This window comes from Tachypleus tridentatus, chromosome 11 (genome assembly GCF_004210375.1).
Source record: "Tachypleus tridentatus isolate NWPU-2018 chromosome 11, ASM421037v1, whole genome shotgun sequence".
In the NCBI taxonomy this organism is placed as follows: domain Eukaryota; kingdom Metazoa; phylum Arthropoda; class Merostomata; order Xiphosura; family Limulidae; genus Tachypleus; species Tachypleus tridentatus.
In genome coordinates, this window is record NC_134835.1 from 15,856,291 (window position 1) to 15,876,291 (window position 20,001).

The 20,001-nt window shown below is 30.7% G+C and overlaps 1 protein-coding gene across 5 annotated transcripts in view; it reads left to right on the forward strand.

The window, feature by feature from the left end:
- The first annotated feature begins 3,625 nt into the window (after nt 1-3,625).
- LOC143231688 (G1/S-specific cyclin-E1-like) overlaps nt 3,626-20,001 on the forward strand; it is a 39,074-nt gene continuing 22,698 nt past the window's right edge. The window contains exons 1-5 of one of the 5 annotated variants that reach the window (XM_076466276.1): nt 3,626-3,695; nt 4,238-4,289; nt 4,474-4,558; nt 4,689-4,745; nt 16,196-16,546. In XM_076466276.1, the coding sequence (XP_076322391.1) occupies nt 4,276-4,289; nt 4,474-4,558; nt 4,689-4,745; nt 16,196-16,546 (507 nt within the window). In that variant the 5' untranslated portion in view covers nt 3,626-3,695; nt 4,238-4,275. Of the gene's footprint in view, nt 3,791-3,810; nt 4,107-4,237; nt 4,290-4,473; nt 4,559-4,688; nt 4,746-16,195; nt 16,547-20,001 lie in introns of those variants that run through there. The other 4 variants (XM_076466278.1, XM_076466277.1, XM_076466280.1 and 1 more) reach the window with 4 other exon arrangements.

Sequence of the window (20,001 nt, forward strand, 5' to 3'; positions counted from 1 at the left end):
ATGCAATGTTTCTTCATGTGAATGAAGCATCTAATAGTCATAGTTGAGGTATATTCATGCCAAAGAGCATTTTGGTACAATTTCAACTCTGTGAGTCAAAGTGTTCGTGTTTCTTTAGAATTTCACACAAAGCTATACAAGGGCTATCTGCACTAGCCATCCTTAATTTAGAAGTGTAAGACTAGATGGAAGGCAGCTAGTCATCACCATTCACCGTCAACTATTGGGCAACTGTTTTACAAAAGGATAGTGGGATTGATTTTCACATTATAATGTCCTCACGGTTGAAAAGGTGAGCATGTTTGATGTGACGGAAAATCTAACCCGCGACCCTCGGATTACGAGTCGAACGCCTTAACACACTTGGTCATACCGGACCACAAAAATATTAAACGATAACTGAAGTTTGCAAAATTACATTTATTACAAGGCAAAGAATAAATGTATCTGCCACTCAGTTCGTTGTTTAGCAACTTATATATTTGTTATGTCATGTACAATACAGAACGACTGGTTAATAAGTCCACGCTTTACTTCACCCTTTCTTGTTAAATTTCTCACTTTGAGCTGGGGTCCAGCATGGCCAGGTGGTTAGAGATCATGCTCGCCCTTTCAGCCGTGGTAGCGTTATAATGTGACGATCAATCACACTATTCGTTGGTAAAAGAGTAGCCCAAGAGTTGGCGTTGGGTGGTGATGACTAGCTGCCTTCCCTCAAGTCTTACACTGCTAAATTAGGGACGACTAGTGCAGATAGCCCTCGAGTAGCTTTGCGCGAAATTCAAAACAAACAATATTTTAGTTCAGTATAGATGTATGTATAGCTATATAAAACTGTTATATATTATTTGCTTTTCATTTTTAAAAAAATAGACATTCACTGTTAGAGTTAAAGTCGAATAATTATGTTTGGTGTAATTATACGTGCAAAATGGTTTTGTGCCACGAAAATGAGTTATATCACATTAAGTAATTTTACAAACAAGTTCTCTACTTTTAACATAGTCTTCACACCAGCTACACCAGTGTTTCTCAAAGTATGTTACATATTCCACCAGGTAGTCCGAGGGTCGCCCTTTTAGTCGTAGGGGCGTTATAATGTGACGGTCAATCCCACTATTCATTGCTGAAAGAGTATCCCAAGAGTTGGCGGTGGGTGGTGATGACTAGCTTCTTTCCCTCTAGCCTTACACTGCTAAATTATGGACGGCTAGCGCAGATAGTCTTCGTGTACCTTTGCTCAAATTTCCAAAACAAACAAACACAGATACATGAAATTTGTTTGTTAGTAATTAAGCGCAAAGATACTAATGAGTAATCAGTGCTATGCCTTTCGTTGTTATCGAAACCTGGTTTTTTGGCGTTATAAATCTTCAGAATTACCGCTTATCACTAGGGGGATGGGGCATTCATTAAGATATCTTACATATACCATTAAATAACACAAAATATTTGCAGAAACAAATATAAATTTTAGGATAATTTTTAGAAGTATAATAATATTCATTAACTTTAAATTTAATGGGGCACTCTTTCTTCAGACCGATGTCAGAGACTGGTAGATGGCTACAAGAAGCGTCTCACTGCAGTTATTTCACTAGCTATTAGGGGGTAGGGTGTCCTAAATTTTACCTCAATTAGAATATGCATTTTTGTAGAATTACATTTACAGAAGATCCTGAAAAGTCTTTTCTTCAGTTGTAATTGTTTAGTTATATTCCTATAATCTCTCAGTATTGTTAAAATTAAGATTAAATATATATATATCCAAACATGTTACAAAAATACACAGGCTTTCATAGGGTGCCCTAACTTTTGCACATGATTGTATATACATTAAATCTGCAAATCTAATAATTTTTTATTATTAAGTTCTTTCAGTCTTGACTTATTCATGTTTTAATCAAAAATACAGCTTTAATGTTATAATTATTGAGGTATTTTAAAAATATTTTACCTTAACTAGCAGTTGGGTAGATACAATTATAAAATATAATTTTAAAAAAGCAAATTAATGAATAAAACAATATATATATATAAACCATAATAATGAAAAAATTCAGCAATATTGTAACAATGAACATAAATTTTGAGATAAAACAGAAGAATTGTATTTGTAATTTGTCGTAATAACTATTAACTTGACCCTAGTTGTAGTCAATTAGAAAGATCTATCATTTAACAGTATTTAAAAAGAAATGAATTATTAGTTTGTTTTTTGTTTGGTTTCTTCAATTTCGCGCAAAGATACATGAGAATTATCTGCACTAGCCGTCCCTAACTTAGAGTAAGAATAGAGGGAAGGCAGCTCGTTATTACCACTCACAGCCAACTTTTTTACTGATGAATAGTGGGATTGACCGAACTTATAACGTCTCCGTAGCTGAAAGGGTAACCATGTTTGGTGTGATGGAAAAATTGTTAGTCGAGAGTAGTGTCGAAAGTTCACAAGAAATACTTATATGGATGATGAATTTCAACAACAACAAAAATAATTTATATATCAGTAATGGTAAATCAGTTTGTTTATTTTTGTTTATTTTTCTGTTTAAGAAACAAAAAATTTTTTTAAATTTTACAGGAAACAAAAGCTTTCATCAGAAATAATTTTAGTCAATATGCCCTTAAGAGTTTCAAGTTTAAAAGATTAGAATACGTCTTAACATATTTACTTGTCAATGATATTAGATTTGCTAAACTACTTTACGTCAATAAAAGCACGTGGTTGTGTTTACATCGTCAACCAGTGTCCTTTTACCCGCAAAAATATGCACCAATAAAGCGTCTGCACAGTTCACGCACGTACTCACGTCACGAAATAAATCTTAAATACGCATGCGCAGAATAAAATCAATAACAGTTGTCAGCTGTTGACGTATAGCGATGTAGTGTGTGTGAACCTCATTCTATTTTTGTATTACAATAGAAAGAACAAAAATAAAATAAAAATAAACACGAATAATATTTTTCATCTAATAAAACTTGTATCTCAGTATCTATTTGATATAAATTTCAAAGAAACAATAATGCTGGAAGCGTATGATCTTCAACTGGCCAGCAACTTGGAGTAATAAATCAGTTAAGAATTTGTTTGTCAGTATCCGTAATGTATAAATAAACAATAGTTTTAAAACATTTATGTATATGTATCATATCCAGTTTCACAATTTATATGGTACACGAATGCATTTTTTTTTCTGTTTCAGTTAATAAATGTCCCCTGGTGAGTAAATGATAAGTTTACGAATTTATGATGCTGATATCTGAGGTTCGATTCCAAGATGAACAAAATGAAGATAGCCCATTGTGTACCTTGGATAACCAAGATAATAACACTTAATAACATTAACATACTTCGAAAATAAGATTTAGAACTAATATCCTACGAGTTGCATTTATGTACTGATATCGTATGATTCTGTTTGTTTACACATTGAATATATAATTTCAGTAGAATCCAAGTACTCAGTATTTTACACAGTTTCTGTGCAAGTTAGACAGAAGAAAGAGTAGTTTCTTCAAAAGGATAATATATATATTTCGAACTATTTTAATTCTGTCCAAAGGTACTTATTATGAATATTAAGTTCACGGGAAAAACTAAGCTTTACCCATCATGCACACGTAAATTACTGCTTGGTGTCGCTGCGTGTTTTGGCGCGACGTTAGTTACTCAGGTGGGAACGGTGGACGAAGTGGGTGTTCTTCGGTGCTTTGTCGTCTTGAGTTTTATTAAAGTAGTTTGACAGTTTAAGAACGAATACTTTTTGGTTTTCTAAGTAGTAATAAGGTGCTTTACAATATGTGAGATTAGCCAGCTTTTATTAGTATTTTGTGAACTTCAGTTTTTAGGATTTTTGTCAATCTTTGTCCAATCTAAAACTTGAAGTATGACACGACTTGAGCTAGCTTGAACTCTAAACTGAGACGGAAAACTAAAAGTGTAACTTTTACGCTTTGAACACTAAGTTTAATGTTTACGAGCGGATTTTAGCATCTTTGTATAATATTTAATAGCAAAGGTTAAAATGCGTTATCAGGTTAATATTGTTTTACGAGATGCATTGTGTTTTTTCGATGGATATAATTTTAAGTAAACGGAATGAGTAAGTACATTTGCCAAAAATTTATCTTCTGCTAAATCTCATGCAGAAAAACTTTATAATTTTGTTACATATGTAAGTTGTTGCTCGTTTCTGAACTATGACATTTAATATAATTATTTTATTTCCCGAAGGTTGAAAAACAGCGTAATTTAACTAGTTCCAGTGTAGGATGTCAGAACGAAGGTAAGCTATGATTACATTACTCGCAACTAAATGCGATTTATTTTTTGTTTTACAGTAGTTGTATAACTGTTCACGAATGTTTTTTCTTTAATAATTTAGCTCAAGGATAAGCTTTAACATAGCGTTAATTAAATTTAAACTCATTTCAAAATCAAACCGAAGTTGAAATTTTATATTTCTGCAGTGTAAAGAATTTTAGATGTCAAAAAGAGTCACGTCTACAGCCAGCTATTTTACGCCGTAAAAGAAAGACAACGACCGATTCAGAGGTAAGACAGCTTTGGAAACACTATTTAATTTAAACAATATGAGAAGTTTATTTGACTTTAAGTTTGTGGGGCAGTATTTAATGGGTTATGAGATTAATGTTTCATTATTTTTTGTTTCCATTTCTTGCAGAACATTAATATAGATGATCATCGTGCCAATAAAAGACATCAGGAATTCCAAAATCAGGTAAGGCGTCGACGTGGACCATGGGCGAGAGCATTTTGGCTGGGTTAGGCTGCTAGTAGTTCCCGCCAATTATGGATAAGAAAGCGCCAGTGTTTGTGTGTATGTTTCTTTACTGAAATAAGTAATATTAAATTTGAGGAATATTTTTAAATCAGGTACTTAATTAGTTTTTAATGTTTTCAAACTACTGAAAGTGGGTAAATAAACAAATTATGATATATTGTATATTTGAATTAAAATTTGTAAGCGTTCTGACTGTATTGCATATACACCTATATTAGATGTATTTTTACTATTAGTGTTTTGTGGCAAAGTAAAACATTTTCGTAAAATGGTTTTAGTGCTCCTATTTGTCTAGATGAGTTTGTATTTATTTGTGTACATGGTTTCCAATGTAATATCTTATTATGGCCTGATCTTTTACCTCTTGTATCCATCAGTTTTAAACTATATGCAGTAACAATATTTTCTACTCAATAAGTTGAACTGCATTTTATATGATATTTATTTGACAACTGTAATCTAATCAAAGTATAAAATAATTAGATGAAGGATTGTGTAAATACATGTATTAGTTACAAAATGATAAATTATCCTTCCAAAATGAAAGATTTCTTTGGTGTAAACTGATGTGTAGAAAATAGAATAATATGAAAGTCTTAAAGCCAGCCCTTTTCATTCATATATTTAACAAGCAAGCTTACATTTACTGCCTCCACAACATCTGAAGGAAACCCATTCCAAAGACCAGCCATGCTGTTAAAAAAAAAATAAAACTCATGGTGGAGATGACTTCTACTTTGCCATTCAGTATGAAAAAATATTATTTGTCAACACTCTTGTTTCACAGTCCTAAACACCTCCATCAGATCCCCTCTAACTCTTCTTATTTCAAGAGAAAACCATTTCAGATATCTTTACCACTCTTCATGTGACATTACAGGCACCATTCTACTAACTCTCCTCTGAACCACTTCCAAGAATTAAGTGTCTTTCCTAATGTAAGGAGACCAAGACTGAACACAGTACTCTACATGTGGCTTAACCACAGACTGCTACAATGAAATTATAACCTCTCTAAACTTGTGTTCAGTATTTCTGTAACTACAACCTAAAATCTTCTGATACCATGGACAACAGCAGACTACTTGGATGGCTTCAGAGACTGGTAATAATAACACCAATATCATTTTCGTTGATAACACTTTACGGTTATTCTCATCCAAATTATTATTTAAATTATGATAACTTGCATGCATTATCTTGTATTTATTATAACTAAAACACATCTGTCATTTATTTGCTCAACTCACTAAATGATACAAATCCTTTTGTAAAACAGCAGAATCTTTCTCACATCCAAAACCTTGATAATTTCATTGGCAAATTTGACTAATTTATTGTTCATTCCTTCATCTGTGTCATTAATGTAAATCAAAAATAGACAGGATCCCAAGACAGCCCTCAAGTACCCCACTAGGACATTAATCCAGTTTCACTGAAATCAGTTTAAACATCCTTTGTTTTCTTCCATCCAACTGCTCTTCTATTCAAATTTGCTAATGTATCTCCAACCCACACTTGTCAATTTTGCAAGCCTTTTTTGTGGAACGAGGTCATATGCTCTCTGAAAATCCAGATACACCAAATCTACTTTTACCCTCATCTACATAAGTAGTTACCTTTCCAAAACATGTAAGATTTTCATTCAGTAAAACCAGGTTGACTATCTAATAAAATTCTATACTTTGTTTATTACTTTGTAAAACATCTTTTAACGTACTCTGGAAAATATTTCCCACAACTGGCATCAGACTAATGAGTCTATAATTATTGGAACAGTTTTTATTAACTAGCATCCAATCATTTGGTACATTCCCACTGTTTAGAGACTGACATAAAATAGTAAGTGGCTCACAAATCCAGTTCTTTACCTGCTTCAAATATGTTTAGGAAATGTTATTTGGACCAAGAATCTTATGGTTTGTTTAAACTTCCCAATTTTTCTTAACATGCTCAGAATTAATGCAGACATCTTGTTTGATCCATGTATCAGCTGTTCAAAATGTGAAATACTACTTGTATATTCAATAAAAAAACAACTGAAGAAACAAACAAAACTTAATAACCCAGCCATCTCCTAACTATCAGATAAAAGCTTTTTTTAATCATTCTTCAAAAGAACTACCTCAATTCGAACATTTTGTTTTTGTTTACTCTTAATGTGTTTAACAAAATACTCACTATTAATTTTTATATTTTCAGTCAACTTTTTCTCATACATCCTTCTTGTTCTAATTTTCTGTTTGATCAGCTTTCTTGATATTTTATAATCTTCAATATCTGTCATACTATCAATTTAAATTTCTTAAATTTATGATTCTTTCTTTAATTCTCTCTTAAGTTGCATACAAGTCAACCTGGTTTTTAGTTGTAGTTACCCTTTTCTTTCTATAGGGGATATGTTTACCTTGAATATTTAAAATTTTATTTTTAAAATAATCTTCATATCTGATTCGTGTCCCCAAATTACTCAGCTGCCAACTGACAACAGCTGATTCTTGTTGCATTCCTTCAAGGCCCGGCATGGCCAAGCGTGTTAAGGCATGGGACTCATAATCTGAGAGTCGGGGCTCAAATTCCCGTAACATAAAACACATCGCCCTTTCAGCCATGAGGTCATTATAATGTGACAGTCAATCTTACTATTTGTTGGTAAAAGAGTTGGCAGTGGGTGGTGATGACTAGCTGCCTTCCCTCTAGTCTTACACTGCTAAATTAGGGATGGCTAGCGCAGATAGCCCTCGTGTAGCTTTGTGCGAATTTCAAAAATAAACAAACAAGCATCCCTACAAAATTTATTTTCTTTTAAATGTGAAATCAAAATATCTTTATTCCTGATTTTCTTATGCAGCAAAACATCAAACCTAATAGAACAATGATCTTGTACCTGGGTGTTCCCCAGTTTTTTACCCTCTCAGTAAGTTCTATATTAGAAGTTAAGAATAAATCAAAAATAGTATTGTGTTTATTTGGTTCCTTGACCAGTTGTTAAAGGAAGCCATCTCAAACATTTTCAAAAACCTTTCTCTTATTGTTTGACAATATTATTTCCCAGTCTGTATGCCTTAAATTAAAATCACCCATAATTATGACCTTATTAACAGCTGAAATCTTTATCTCATGGTAAAGTTTGTCACTAAGTTCATCAGTGGTGGTCTCTAACAAATTCTCATGAAAAGCCTTTTCCATTTATATACACTTATAGAAATGCAAATGGATTCAATTTCCTTGCTGTTATCTGTAAAATTCTCAGCTTCAACAGGATGCAACTCACACCTTACATATAAAGGAACTCCTTCCTTCTCTTTAGTACTCTATCCATATTAAATAGTCTGTAAACCTGTACTGAAAAAAGTGCCATCAAAATCATGTACATTTAATCTTGTTTATCTTTATTAAAATCCTACATTGTTTTCAGTGCTCTAAAGACATTTCTTATAATTCCAGCAGTATAATAATAACAAGCCTACCTTTATAACTACCTTATACTCATTTCATATGTATAATAATAACAATTAAGCCTACCTTTATAACTACTTTATACTCATTTCATATGTATAATAATAACAAGCCTACCTTTATAACTACCTTATACTCATTTCATATGTATAATAATAACAAGCCTACCTTTATAACTACTTTATACTCATTTCATATGTATAATAATAACAATTAAGCCTACCTTTATAACTACCTTATACTCATTTCATATGTATAATAATAATAATAAAGCCTACCTTTATAACTACTTTATACTCATTTCATATGTATAATAATAATAATAATAATAAAAGCCTACCTTTATAACTACCTTATACTCATTTCATATGTATAATAATAATAATAATAACAAGCCTACCTTTATAACTACCTTATACTCATTTCATATGTATAATAATAACAAGCCTACCTTTATAACTACCTTATACTCATTTCATATGTATAATAATAACAATTAAGCCTACCTTTATAACTACCTTATACTCATTTCATATGTATAATAATAATAATAAAGCCTACCTTTATAACTACTTTATACTCATTTCATATGTATAATAATAATAATAATAACAAGCCTACCTTTATAACTACCTTATACTCATTTCATATGTATAATAATAATAATAATAACAAGCCTACCTTTATAACTACCTTATACTCATTTCATATGTATAATAATAATAATAATAACAAGCCTACCTTTATAACTACCTTATACTCATTTCATATGTATAATAATAACAAGCCTACCTTTATAACTACTTTATACTCATTTCATATGTATCATAATAATAATAACAAGCCTACCTTTATAACTACTTTATACTCATTTCATATGTATAATAATAACAAGCCTACCTTTATAACTACCTTATACTCATTTCATATGTATAATAACAATTAAGCCTACCTTTATAACTACCTTATACTCATTTCATATGTATAATAATAACAATTAAGCCTACCTTTATAACTACCTTATACTCATTTCATATGTATAATAATAACAATTAAGCCTACCTTTATAACTACCTTATACTCAGTTCATATGTATAATAATAATAAAGCCTACCTTTATAACTACCTTATACTCATTTCATATGTATAATAACAATTAAGCCTACCTTTATAACTACCTTATACTCATTTCATATGTATAATAATAACAAGCCTACCTTTATAACTACCTTATACTCATTTCATATGTATAATAATAATAACAAGCCTACCTTTATAACTACCTTATACTCATTTCATATGTATAATAATAATAACAAGCCTACCTTTATAACTACTTTATAATCATTTCATATGTATAATAATAATAACAAGCCTACCTTTATAACTACCTTATACTCATTTCATATGTATAATAACAATTAAGCCTACCTTTATAACTACCTTATACTCATTTCATATGTTCAGTTTCGTAATTGCATCTATTCTATTCTGTCCTTCACGACTGTCTAATTTTCGTTTCATAAAATTTTAAAGGGACAAAAAGGAGCTTAATAGTCCGTTAAGGATGTCCTTTCCAGCTCCTAACTATAACCACCCATTACTACTTGTATATTCATTCAACCTTTTTTGGACTCGGTTAAATTTTCTCCTTTTGCCACCTTTGAAGATATTTCTTTACATAAACTGTTTGAAAAGTAATAGTCTTTACCACAGACAACTCTTACACTGCCAAAATTTTAATTTATAACTCATTGTTTTCATTGCCAAACACAAAGTTTGATGGATATATATTATCAGTATCTTTAATAATTTTAAACATTTCAATCAAATCTCCTCTGACCATTCTCCTCTCCAGAAAGAACAAGTTTAGAGATGTTGGTCTCTCCTCATAGGACAGTCCCACCATCCCAGGTATCATCCTAGTGGCTTTTCTCTGAACTTTCTCCAACCATTCAATGTCCTTCTTGAGAAAAGGATCCCAAACCTGTTCTAAATGAATCCTTACAGGTGATCTCTACAGTGAAATAATAATATCTTTTGTCTTGTATTCATATTTCTATCTAAAATCCTATTAGCCTTATTGCCAGTTACGATACACTGTTTAGCATCAACCACATTTAGTGGATTACCATTTAATTTGAACAGTAATTTCAAATTTAAAAACTTGCATGCATTGCCTTGCATTTTGACAGTTAAATGCCATCTGCCACATATTGATGTTTAATGACCTAAATCTCCCTTCATGTCTGCAGCATCATTGATACAGTTAGCCACTACAAAAATTTGTATGTTGTATTCAAACTTCAATTTTGTGTTATTAAATCCAGCATGGATATCATTAAAGGATTAATATAAATCACAAGCATCAGAGCGCACAGTGCAGAGTCCTGAGACACACTTGTAACGTTGATCTAGTTAGGTCTAACTTCATTTATTACTACTGTCTGCTTTCTACTGTCCAGCCAGTTTTTTATACCATGTAATAAAATTTTCTGCACATCCACATTTTTTTTAACAAATATTTTTGTGAAGCACCTTATCAGATGTCTTTTGGAAACCAAATCCACAGTATTTCCTTCATCAACTCTGGCAGTAACATTCTCATATAATGTCAGAAGATTTGTTAAGTGAGTCTATGCTAGCTCTTTGATACTATACCAGAATGCTTTAAGTGACTCCAGTGCATCTTTAATCACACTTTCCAAAACCTTTCCAGTTACTGATGTAAGAATGACTGGCTTATGATTGTCTGGAGAATGTTTGTTAGCAGATTTAAATATTGGACTGACATTAGCCAACTAGTAACACTCTTCTACTGTTTAATGATAAAAATATGTTTGGTAGCAGCTTGCAAATAAAGTATTTAAGTTCCTTTAAAACTTTCTTAAACGTTATGTGGTCCAGGAGATTTATTAATTTTTATAAAAGTTGTGTGGTCCAGAAGATTTATTAATTTTTAGATTTCTTAACTTTTGTTTTACAGTTTCAGAACTTAACCCTTTCACAACTGGCTCTGTGTAATATGCACATGTTTGTATACATAGTTGCACAAGTTAAGTATTTATACTATAACTTATGGTACTGTGTGTATCTTCACAGGACCTGGTACAATTTTAGTAAAAATTGCAATTGTCTTGTACACAAATAGTTAGATTTTATAATGAAGTATTTTTCTAAAGATTTGTATGTGAATATATCGAGTCTGTTTCATTTCTGGTCTGAGTGCAAAGTGATTTTCATGTTTTGATTAAAAAACTGTTCTTCATCCCAAATATCTCAAATATTAAGTTTCTATCAAACTCAATGCAACAGTACTAACTTATTTTACCTACTTATTGTTCTAAGTTTTAAAACAAAGGAAACTATCTTTATAGATCAAAGCTAAAGTTAATTCTGCATTAGCATTGCTAATTTAATATTCCTGTAATACTTATAATGGTTAAAATTCATTGATTCTTTGTTTTTGTGCCTTTACTTTTAACAGTATTTCAGCCATAATGCAAAATATCTTGAGGTTAGTTGTATGCCCATTTAGTAAGCTGCTTACAATGCAAGATAGTCGTCATAATAAAAGTAAACTATTAAACATTTTAAATTGTATTATTAATGAATTGACATTTTAAAAAAATATAGAACTCATGAAACACAAAACTTTACCTGCATGGTAGTTCCCTGTTTTTTGTAAAGCATGCTAACATTGTGATCTAAGTTATAGATTACTTGAGACAAATAGACATCAGCTAAAATATCAGGAGAATTTTGTAAGTAACAAGACTAATTAGTTTGACATTAGTTATCTGTAAGATATAGCAATTACATCAATAATTGAATGACAAAATTAAAATTCAGTAGAAAGTGTGTGATATAAAATTTTAATATCTTAACTTTCAGAATGAAGGCTTTTAGTAGATATGTTACAAAGAAGCTTTCGGGAATAGATTTTTTTTTTCCTCTTTGTGAATAAGTCGAGTTTGAGTCATAAAGTGAAAGTTCTTACAGACGTATCCAATTACTTTTCTGACCCACAGAAATACTTCTTTTTAAGTTATTTTTAACATTAGAGAGAAATTGGGTTTAGAAGAAAATTGTTTGGAAAGATAAAAAATGTTAAAATATTTGAACAAAATTAAGAAGTACACAGGATGAAGAGTATTAGAATTGTATAGTTAGTAAAGATAAAATGGATATTAGGAACTAAGTAATTTATATATTTTAATTACAAATAACATTGGAGTGGTTGGTTGTATTTTTAATATATGCTCTAAATTTTATATTTACAAAATATTTATGTTAGTGTTCCATTCCACTTTGTATGAAAAGAAATATTTTTAACTTTTTTCTTTTTGCTTACAATGATTTTAACCAATTTTGTATTTTTAAGATGTGACATCTGTATTTGTTTGTCATTTGTAACAATAGAGTTTATGTTAGCACAATAAAGTTTGGCAATGATGAAATACAAAGATAATTTTCTAATTACTATGCTGTAGATTTAAAGATAGGTTTATTTTTCTTAAGAGAGCTATCATTCACAGAGTAGTGAAGGTGCTGCAACTTGTAGAATGTTTTTATTTTTTAGTGACTATCATGTATCTATACTTTGTGTGAACTGTCAGAATGGTGTGATTAAAGACATCATTAAATCTCTTAAGTTGGCTGTTGTAAAGAGGTTCTAAATTTATTTTTCTGTAGATACTAGAACATTATTATTCAACAGTTTTCTTTAAGATAAGTTTATGAAGTTTACATTGTGTCCTTGTGGAACATAAATTAGTATTTTATCAGTGTTGAGTGATTGACCTTTGAGCTATAACAATACAAATATGCCACATTATCACTGCTGATATTAGTAGTATTTTATTATCCAAGACTTCCTGCATTTCCTAGTTTAGTAGTCAGTTGTATTTATTTTGTCCTGAAATTATTTGTTATGTAAGGCAGTTTGAGGTTCCATGTAATGAATATTTTTTATTGTGATGGTTCAAACTGTTTACTACCTTAGCTTTTTATATTTTCTTAACACATAATATCACAATAATAACTTACTATCATATTTTTCATCTTGTTTTTCTGATATTTAACAAGGAAGGTGAGCAGTTGTCATTTTCATTTTTCCTGGGAGTATTTCATTTATAGGAATACAACATTAGTGATTAAACTTTAGTTTTTTTTTATTATTACCCTGACAAGATGGAGACCTTTAAGTAGCTTATGTGGGTTTGCATTTTATCTTTTTTTTAATGTTACTTTCTTCAAGTAATTCTGAATGGTTGGAAAATTGAAAATGTAAACTATTTTAAAAGGGTCAAGGAAGGCCTAAGGAAATTATAGGCTCATTAGCTTTAGTTTCACTTCTGTAGGTACTTATGTTTAAATCTGGTGTAAGAAATAATTTTTAAGTTAAAATACAATACTTAACATGGCTGTTAAATTTTTTTGGATAATTTTAACTGTCAGTAGTTTGTAAGTACAAGTAGTTAAATAAAAATACAGATTTTATGGAATGATGAAAAACTTAAATTACAGTTAGAAAAATGAGTTTAGTAAGTGGGGAAGAAAAGATTCTTTTTATAATTTGAAGAGGTTAAGTTGGATCTCTTATTGGTCAGTTCTAAAACCTTTGTTGTGCATTTTAATACTTTTGGTATTCTCTGGCTGTAATAATCTTAAATTAGTTGACTTGGAAAGGGTTAATGGCTTTGGACGTTCTTTATATTTAGAAGAAAATTAACATTAATAATTGTGTACAATGTGGAAATAAGTATCACTGTTGAGAAGTGTAAAATATTGCACTTGAGGTTTGAAAAGTTGTTAAATAAAAGAATGATTATGTGTAATTGTTAAAGAAGAAACAAAACTATTGAAAAACTTTGGTGACTTTGGCTATGATGGAAGGAGCTGATAAAATGCTAGTTTGAAAATTAAAAAGTAAAAGTTATTACAAACTTGTTTAAGGTTGATATCTTCTTCATTATAACAAAGTACAGAACAGATTCTTACATGTGAGAAATGTACATATTTAAAAAAGATAAAGTTAATGATTTTAACTTGTTTTCTCTGAAATACAGAACACTAGAGATGTATTATTTAATTGGTTGTGCTCATAGTTCTAAGGGCTTAAATAGTTTGGACATTTGGTATGTTTTAGTTGTAATGTATAATGGTTAAGAATGCTATTTAATTAAATGCAAATAAGTTTTAAGCTTTAGAAGCTCAAAGATGTTGCTTAAAGTTGTAGGTTGATTTGTTAAATCACATGTGTACATTATTTTAAGCATTTGTCAAACAGTTACATGATGAAACCCAATAGTTTGATTTTAATGTTTTGTTTGATTGTTTCTACAAGTGGGATACTGTTTTGTCAGTATTCTCTTTATAAGTGTTATAAGAATATTAGGCTTTATTTTTAAATTAAGCTTGTGATTTTTAATAAGCTATTGCACAAATATTTTCTTTTAGACAAGTATTCAGTTGGAAGGCACTTGTATGATGTTTTTATATTTCTTTTAGGTTGTAATGTTAATGTAAAAACTTTTGTATGTTAAGATCTGCTTCATTTTCTTGTCTAAATGTGTTCATCATTTATTCTGTATACAATAGCTGCATGTGTACAAATTTTACTCATGATAACTTCAAGAAGACTTAAACATTTAGTTTTCCTTTTATATCCGTTTGAAAGAAACGTGATACTTATTTCATTTTTTTTTTTTTGTCCTCACAACTTATTCTTGTGTTGAATAATATGAAGATGGTAGTGTGTCATTGAGATAGAACCACTATATACACTTAGGACATAAATGGTTTTTAGTTCACTTCTTATAGGACTCGTGTTCTTCAGTTTTCAGTCTGTGAAATGAAGCTTGGATTTTGGTGTAACAAAAATCCTGGAAATTCTCACCTCTCTCCTTCTTTTGTTTACTTTGATTTATAATGTGTGATTAAACACTGCAGTAATGAAATAACTAAGGGAAGAATAGAAATACTTCTAAGAATTGAGGACTTTCAAATTAGTAGTTACCTCATTAGAGAAAATACAAAATGAAGAAAAGGGTTGTAAAATTTCTTGATTCATATGTGATTACTCTTGTTGGTTGAGCTAATGGGGTTTCTTGTTTGTGTATATGTTAACTGTTAAGCCAAATTCCCATTATGTAAGATAAAATTAAAAGCTGTAGAACTAAGTGTCACGTGGTGTAAACAGAAAATCTTAATCGATTAATTATTGAAGTGGTATTCTTGACAGCCACTGAAATTATAAGTATGGAAGAGTTTAATAAGCAATGTTTATTTTCCTTTTGTTACCAGTCAGTGGTTTTCATCAGTAACATTTTGTGTAAGGTTGTACTGGTCAATTGACAAGATTGGCAACGTGTAGAGTGATGAAACTTTTGTGTTTATTATATTTATTGATTATCAATTTGTTTGCATGTGCAAAATTGTTTCCAAGAGATAAAACGCTTTTAAATGATACTGAGATTTTGTAATCCCTTAATCCATAGGAAGAAGAATGCTCTACTATTTGCATTTTGTTTTAGTGAAGTATTTAAACTTGCTAAATGTGTTTTTGTCATTACCAAATTAGGATAGTTTAATGTTAATTGTCAATTCACGAAACACACTTTAGTGTTGGAATAAAATATTATTAGGCTAAACATTTGAAAAATATTATCTTTAATGTAGCTGAAGATTCATAACAAATAAAGAAATATCAGAATGTTCGGCATATCTACGTCTGTGTGAATTGTGTTGTACAATCTATTAAAAATATATGATGTAGCTAAATTAACTTGGTGATTTCTAAATACTCATACATTTAAAGTTTTATACATAGGTTATAAGCACTAATTGTGTTTATAATGATTAGAAGTAGAAAACATACATGTGAAACAAAACTGTATTAACACATTTTCTTGGTGTTTTTTTAGACAAGCTATGATCCAGGTATCCAAGATAATGACAGCCAAGAAGAGATCTGCTCTTCCATTGTGAAAACTACATGTATAAGCAATAGTTCAGAAATACTAGATGCATGTCAGCGAACTCCATCAGATGTGCTAGCTTCCCTAACTCTTAGTCAGTTTCGTGGACTTGCATGTATGTCTACTCCTGAAGAACAAAACTCACCCCTACCTCATTTATCCTGGGCAGATCCTCGAGAGGTGTGGGAGAATATGGTTCAGAAAGATGCCGTTTACCTTCGAGATTCCAAGCTGTTATCTCGACATCCTGATCTACAAGCTCGGATGAGAGCAATTTTATTAGATTGGTTAATAGAAGTACGTTTTGATACTTGAGTCTGATATAAAGTATCATAAAAACATTTTTTTTTATAAAGATTTGCTGCCATAATCCTATGGTTTCATTGGAGATATATATAATTGGTTTTCCTTTAAAAATATTAAGTATGGCATAAAACAAGAATTATCAGCCAAGAATAGATAAAGAATAAATATTATAGTTGGAACTTCATTGTATTAAGAACTTGGCTATAAATACAACCTTCCTATGTCTATTAAAACACTGCATTAAACTAACAAGCAGAGAAAATACTTTTCAAAGTATTAAGTAAATATAGGGATGGTCAATATATCAGCCTTTCAAAATAAATGCAAACAAGAGAATGTGGATGGGATACCATCCTTACTATCTGGTTTCCATTGTTTTTGAAAAATTGATGTCAGCCATCCTTACTGTTACTTCCTATTTTCAAAGCTGTTTAAATACATAATATCAGTAGATATAAAAAGGTTCCCATTTATAATCAAGTTCTAAATAGAATGAGATTCTAACAGTAACATTTCTTGTTTGTTTATTATTGACAGGTAATTCCTGCTTCACCTTGTACTTTTTAAAGGATCCTTATGTTTCTGTAAGAAAGCTAACTTCAAGGGGTAATGATTCACACTACATTTATTTTGTTGTTTTTTTAAATTATTGCAAGTTATCAATAATGCATATAAAAGCAAATACTCCAGTTGAAATAGTTAATGCCATTATTTTGGTTTTTAAGGTTATCGTATGATAAAAATCAAGTAGCAGAATAAGAAATTCAGAAAACCCTGAATTTAGGTATGGGCTTATCAGGCTGAAGCCTAGGCATTCACACTGATTATGGGACCTCAAGCTATGACTAAATGTATTGCATGCAGAGGCTCTGTTTTGAGGGGACTTCTATAAGTTGAAAAGCCTAGGGTCAATAAAAAACTATCTGGTCTTGAATTCAGACATACTCAAAACTTGATTCAGTCATTACATAGATATTGTTATAAAAGGAAATACTGTAAAGTTCTGATGATCTATGAAAAAGATATTTAGGGACAACAAAAGGACCTGCTTGTTCGTGAATGTTGTTAAATTTTCTGAACTAAAAACTATTAAATAAAAAAAGGAAAAAAATTCTTGGCTAGTCCTTATTCATATGGTTATCAAGCTTTCCCATAAACTACCTTAAACTTACTGCCTTTACAACATCTACAGGCAATTAATTTCAAAAGCTTACCACCCTGTTAGAAAAACAAAACTGTTTTAGCTGAAGATAACTTACCCTTCCAAAATTTCTACTTGTATCCTACAGTTTTACTTTTCTTACTGTTAAATGTGAAAAAAATATACCTCAAAATTGTTAATTCTTTGTAGAATTTTAAACACCTCAATCAACTCTTCTTTATTCTTTATAAAACAGTTTCAGAGATCATAATCTCTTCTCTTACAACAACCTCTCCATTCTTGTAGCTTTCCTCTGAACCATTTCCAGTTCTGGCATGGTCAGGTGGTTGAGGCATTCAACTTGCAATGTAAGGGTTATTAGTTTGAATCCCCATCATACCAAACACACTTGCCATGTAAGAGTGTTATAATGTAACAATTAAGCCCACTATTCATTGATAAAAGAGGAGCTCAAGAGTCAACAGTATGTGTTAATGACTAGCTGACTTTCCTCTAGTCTTGAACTGCTAAATTAGGGATGACTAGTGGAGATAGCCCTCCTGTAGCTTTGTGAAAAATTACAAAACAAATAGCTATTTCCAACAGTTCAATGTCCTTACTAAAGTAAAGTGCCATAGACTAAACACAATACTCCAGATTGATTTAACCTGTGATCTGTAAAATGAAGTTATGTCTTCAAATACAACCTAAGATTCTATTTTTCCTATTGCTATTTACAACACATTTCTTGTACAGTTTTAGAGACTGATCAACCATTACACCAAGATCCATTTCTACCATAATATTGTTAAGGTTATTGTCATTCAAATTATAATAATCCACATGCATTGTCTTGCATTTATTATAATTAAAACCCATTTGCTATTTATTTACCCTACTGAATGGATGATCTAAATCCTTTTGTAAATCAGCAGCATCCTATTCACAGGTCGTAACACCAAAAACCTTAACATCATCAACAACTTTAAGCAGTTAATTGACCATTCCAGCATCTATATCATTGATGTAAATCAAAACGAGCACAGGTCCTAAGAATGAGAACTGAAGTACCCAACTTGTGTTTTAATCCAGCTTGACTAAACTCCATTTGTAACAACCCTCTGCTTTCTTCCATCCAGCCACTCATCTATCCAATTTGCTAATTTATCCCCCAGACTTGTACAATAATTTTTTATAAGATTTTATGTGGCATCTTGTCAAATGTTTTCTGAAAATATAGATATACCAAATCTACACTCTTATCTTCATCCATATAACCAATAACCTTTCAAAAGATTTTTAAGACAAGATTTTCACTTAGTGAAACCATGTTGGCTATCCAATAAAATCCTAAACTTTGTTAAATGACTTTGCAAAGCATCTTTTAACAGACTTTTTGAAACATTTCCCACAGTTGATACAAATTTAACAGGCTTATAGTTACCAGGACAATTTTATTACCTTCCTTGAAAAGAGGAGTTACATTAGGTAACTTCAAATCCTCTGGTACCTACCTGCTGTTCAAGGACTTGATGAAAAAAAATGTATAGTAGTGAGTGGCTCACGTATCCAACCTTTAACCTCCTAAACCCTGGGGGAAATTTTCTCTGACTCAAGAACCTTGTTACTTTTTAAGCTTTCTAATTTTTTTTATAAAGAAGTAGGTGACCATCTGGGAATGCCGGGTGATGATGACATTCTTTTGGTAAAATGCGACACATTGCAGCTTGGATCTCTCTGCTACTCCATAAATTTCTTCATCTAAAGACCCTATCTCAAGATCGAATTCATCCCCATTGAAATGGCCCAGCTGTCCTTCTCTGCAGCCTTAATGATTTCTCAGTTTTCCCAGACATGAACCAAGATACTTTCCTATCCTTCAAGACAGGTCTAACTTAACAATGCATGTGGGGCTGAAGAGAAACAACAGTTTCTGAGTGCCCCTGGTTTGTCTCTTGGGTTTTCCCATTGAGGATTAAAAACTAAAAATACTATCATGTTATGGTTGGAAACTAATAATTATTTAATATTACCCATTCCTTTCTCTTATTAAAGTATACAAATGTGATTAACATTAATCACAAAATTACTTTTGTGATTACAAGTAAAAAGGTGTGAAAAATGCTTTTACCAATATAGCTAAAAAAGTTAAATATGTTTTCAGGTTTTATAGGAAAACATTAATAAAGAGAATTCATATCTATTACTAAATATAGCTGTTTTTTGATTTGTGCTTATGTAAATATTACAATATATATATTTTTTCCATCGTTGTAAACTATGAATATTTCAATGAATGATTTGT